At 39.4% G+C, this 2,244-nt stretch overlaps 1 protein-coding gene across 1 annotated transcript; it reads left to right on the top strand.

Annotated features, from left to right (window-relative positions):
* Positions 1-359: 359 nt before the first annotated feature.
* On the top strand, positions 360-1,034 carry LOC107663541 (coiled-coil domain-containing protein 39-like). Its single transcript, XM_016453778.1, has 3 exons — positions 360-514; positions 615-734; positions 813-1,034. Exons 1-3 carry the CDS (start codon positions 425-427, stop codon positions 990-992), a joined length of 390 nt encoding a protein of 129 aa, XP_016309264.1. The 5' UTR covers positions 360-424; the 3' UTR covers positions 993-1,034.
* The last annotated feature ends 1,210 nt before the right edge of the window (positions 1,035-2,244 follow it).

Raw genomic sequence — 2,244 nt, 5'->3', positions numbered from 1 at the left:
AAAAAAAAAACACATCAAGCACTCAAATCTCTGTTGTACATCCCAGTTTTCTATTAATATAGATTTCTAAATCTTTCCAAAATAATCGTGTGTAAATACAGCAAAAATGTTGTTGTCCACAAAATTCACATGTAAATGTTTAGTGAAATGTTTAATAATGAAATGTTTAGTTTAAATCTTTCCAAAACATACTTAACCGGATAAATCTTATGCAATATTTTGTAAAACACTTTCTGAAGTATTGGAAGTATTAATTCTGCTGCCCGATAAAGGAGCGTTTGGCGTCACCTATCGGTCGAATACGGCACATCGATAGTTAGCGTCGTTGCTAGGAAACGACTCTTGAAAACACAACGAGCATTCGTAAATGTCTGACAGGCCTAATCTCAGATGTTTTACTCCTGAACGTCTCTGAAACAACAAAATGTCTAACGCCCTGTTAGCAGAAGTTGGTTGGGACGCGGGTTTTGCCATCCCTGTAGCTAATGCGGAGAATAAAGCATTGGAGGAGGGGGTGAGTGAGACGTTTATCTGCTAATTTACTTCATATCAGGAGAACTGGTGTTTTAAGAGAGGTGTGTGTAAATCTCATTCATTTTTTCTTCGCTCCACAGCTTCAAAAGAAGCAAAAAGAGCAATTAAATCTTGAGGACAAAATAAATAAAAACAAGGATGTGATAAATGCTCTGACTGAACACCTAAAAAATCTAAGACAGGAGGTTTCCCACACTCAGGTACGAGATAACTGTAGAGGAACTTGTTCCTTCCTTTGTTTTTCTGGTGTGTAAGATGCGATGTTCGCATGTGTTCAGGCATTGTGCAAAGCCAGAGAGAAGGAGACTGAATCAGAGGTGCATTTCAGAGCACTGGCAGAGCGAGAGACAGGCCGCCTGAAGCAAGAGGTCACTCAGCTGGAGAATCAACTGAAAACACTGAATGAGAAGAAGAACGCGCAAGAGGTTGCAGCTGACACATATACACCATCCATATGATGTAACCTCTGCTTATGCAGAAACTGTCAAAGCAATATAAAGACACACAACCACTATTCATTGGTGGCTCACAAACTACAAATGTATACAAACACATTTACACACACACTATAGTTCAAAAGTCTGGGGACATTTAAATGAAGTTAATATATATTCAGCACGTACTCATTAAATTGATCATGGGTGACAGTAAAGACATTTATAATGTTACAAGATTTCTGTTTCAAATACATGTGGTTCTTTTGAACTTTCTATTCATCAAAGAATCCTGAAAATATGTATCCCAGATTCCACACAAAAAAAAACAAAAACATTATGCAACACAACTGTTTTCAACATTGATATTATTAATAATAAATCTTGATGATCAAAACAACATCAGAATGAATTCTGAAGGATCATGTGACACTAAAACCTGCAGTAATGATGTGAAAATTCAGCTTTGCATCACAGGAGCAAATTTTAAAATTTGACACATTTTAAAATATGTTAAAACCATAGACTGTATAAAAACATGGACGTAGTGTCCGTGACGTCACCCGTAGGTTCCTGAAGAGCGTTTTTGAAGCTCAAAGTGGGCAGAGCCGGCCGTCGCCATCTTGGCAGCGCGTCACCGCACGTCACTACGGGATAATCGAAAATGGGCAAAAAGGCGGGAGCTGGTTGCTGAAACCACGCCCACCTAGCTCGACGGTGGTGACAGCAGCGGCAATCCACCTGTCACTCAAGTGGCCACGCCCTTAATTATGCAGAACTTTAAAGGGATAGTTCACCCAAAAATGAAAATTTGATGTTCATCTGCTTACCCCCAGGGCATCCAAGATGTAGGTGACTTTGTTTCTTCAGTAGAACACAAACGAAGATTTTTAACACAAACCATTGCAGTCTGTCAGTCTTATAATGGAGGTGAATGGGAATCACGGCTTTGAGAGTAAAAAAAAACATACACAAACAAAACCAAAGTGCATCAGAGGTAAAAAACTATATAAATATTGTTCAGTTTCTTGCACAGACCGATCGTTTCGTGTCTTTACACATCAATGTATCGTCACGAGCCGCAGGGGTTAATTTGGTTTTGTCTAAAACATACACAAACAAAACCAAATTAAACCCTGCAGCTCGTGACGATACATTGATGTGTAAAGACACAAAAAGATCGGTCTGTGCAAGACCTCTGATTCACGCAATGTCCAAACTGTTCGAACTGTCCTGAGCGTGTTCTCAACAGCAGGCGCGTGAGGCGTCTTCTTCT

Source organism: Sinocyclocheilus anshuiensis, unplaced genomic scaffold, assembly GCF_001515605.1.
Source record: "Sinocyclocheilus anshuiensis isolate Anshui unplaced genomic scaffold, SAMN03320099.WGS_v1.1 scaffold17657, whole genome shotgun sequence".
NCBI classification, from domain to species: domain Eukaryota; kingdom Metazoa; phylum Chordata; class Actinopteri; order Cypriniformes; family Cyprinidae; genus Sinocyclocheilus; species Sinocyclocheilus anshuiensis.
This window is presented reverse-complemented; position numbering and strand designations above follow the sequence as displayed.

Bases quoted from the DNA above. Each gene is read 5' to 3' on its own strand.
- LOC107663541 (XM_016453778.1), top strand. From the start codon at position 425: ATGTCTAACGCCCTGTTAGCAGAAGTTGGTTGGGACGCGGGTTTTGCC. The intron at 515-614 runs GTGAGTGAGACG...TTCGCTCCACAG, and splicing joins ATAAAGCATTGGAGGAGGGG to CTTCAAAAGAAGCAAAAAGA. The intron at 735-812 runs GTACGAGATAAC...GCATGTGTTCAG, and splicing joins AGGAGGTTTCCCACACTCAG to GCATTGTGCAAAGCCAGAGA.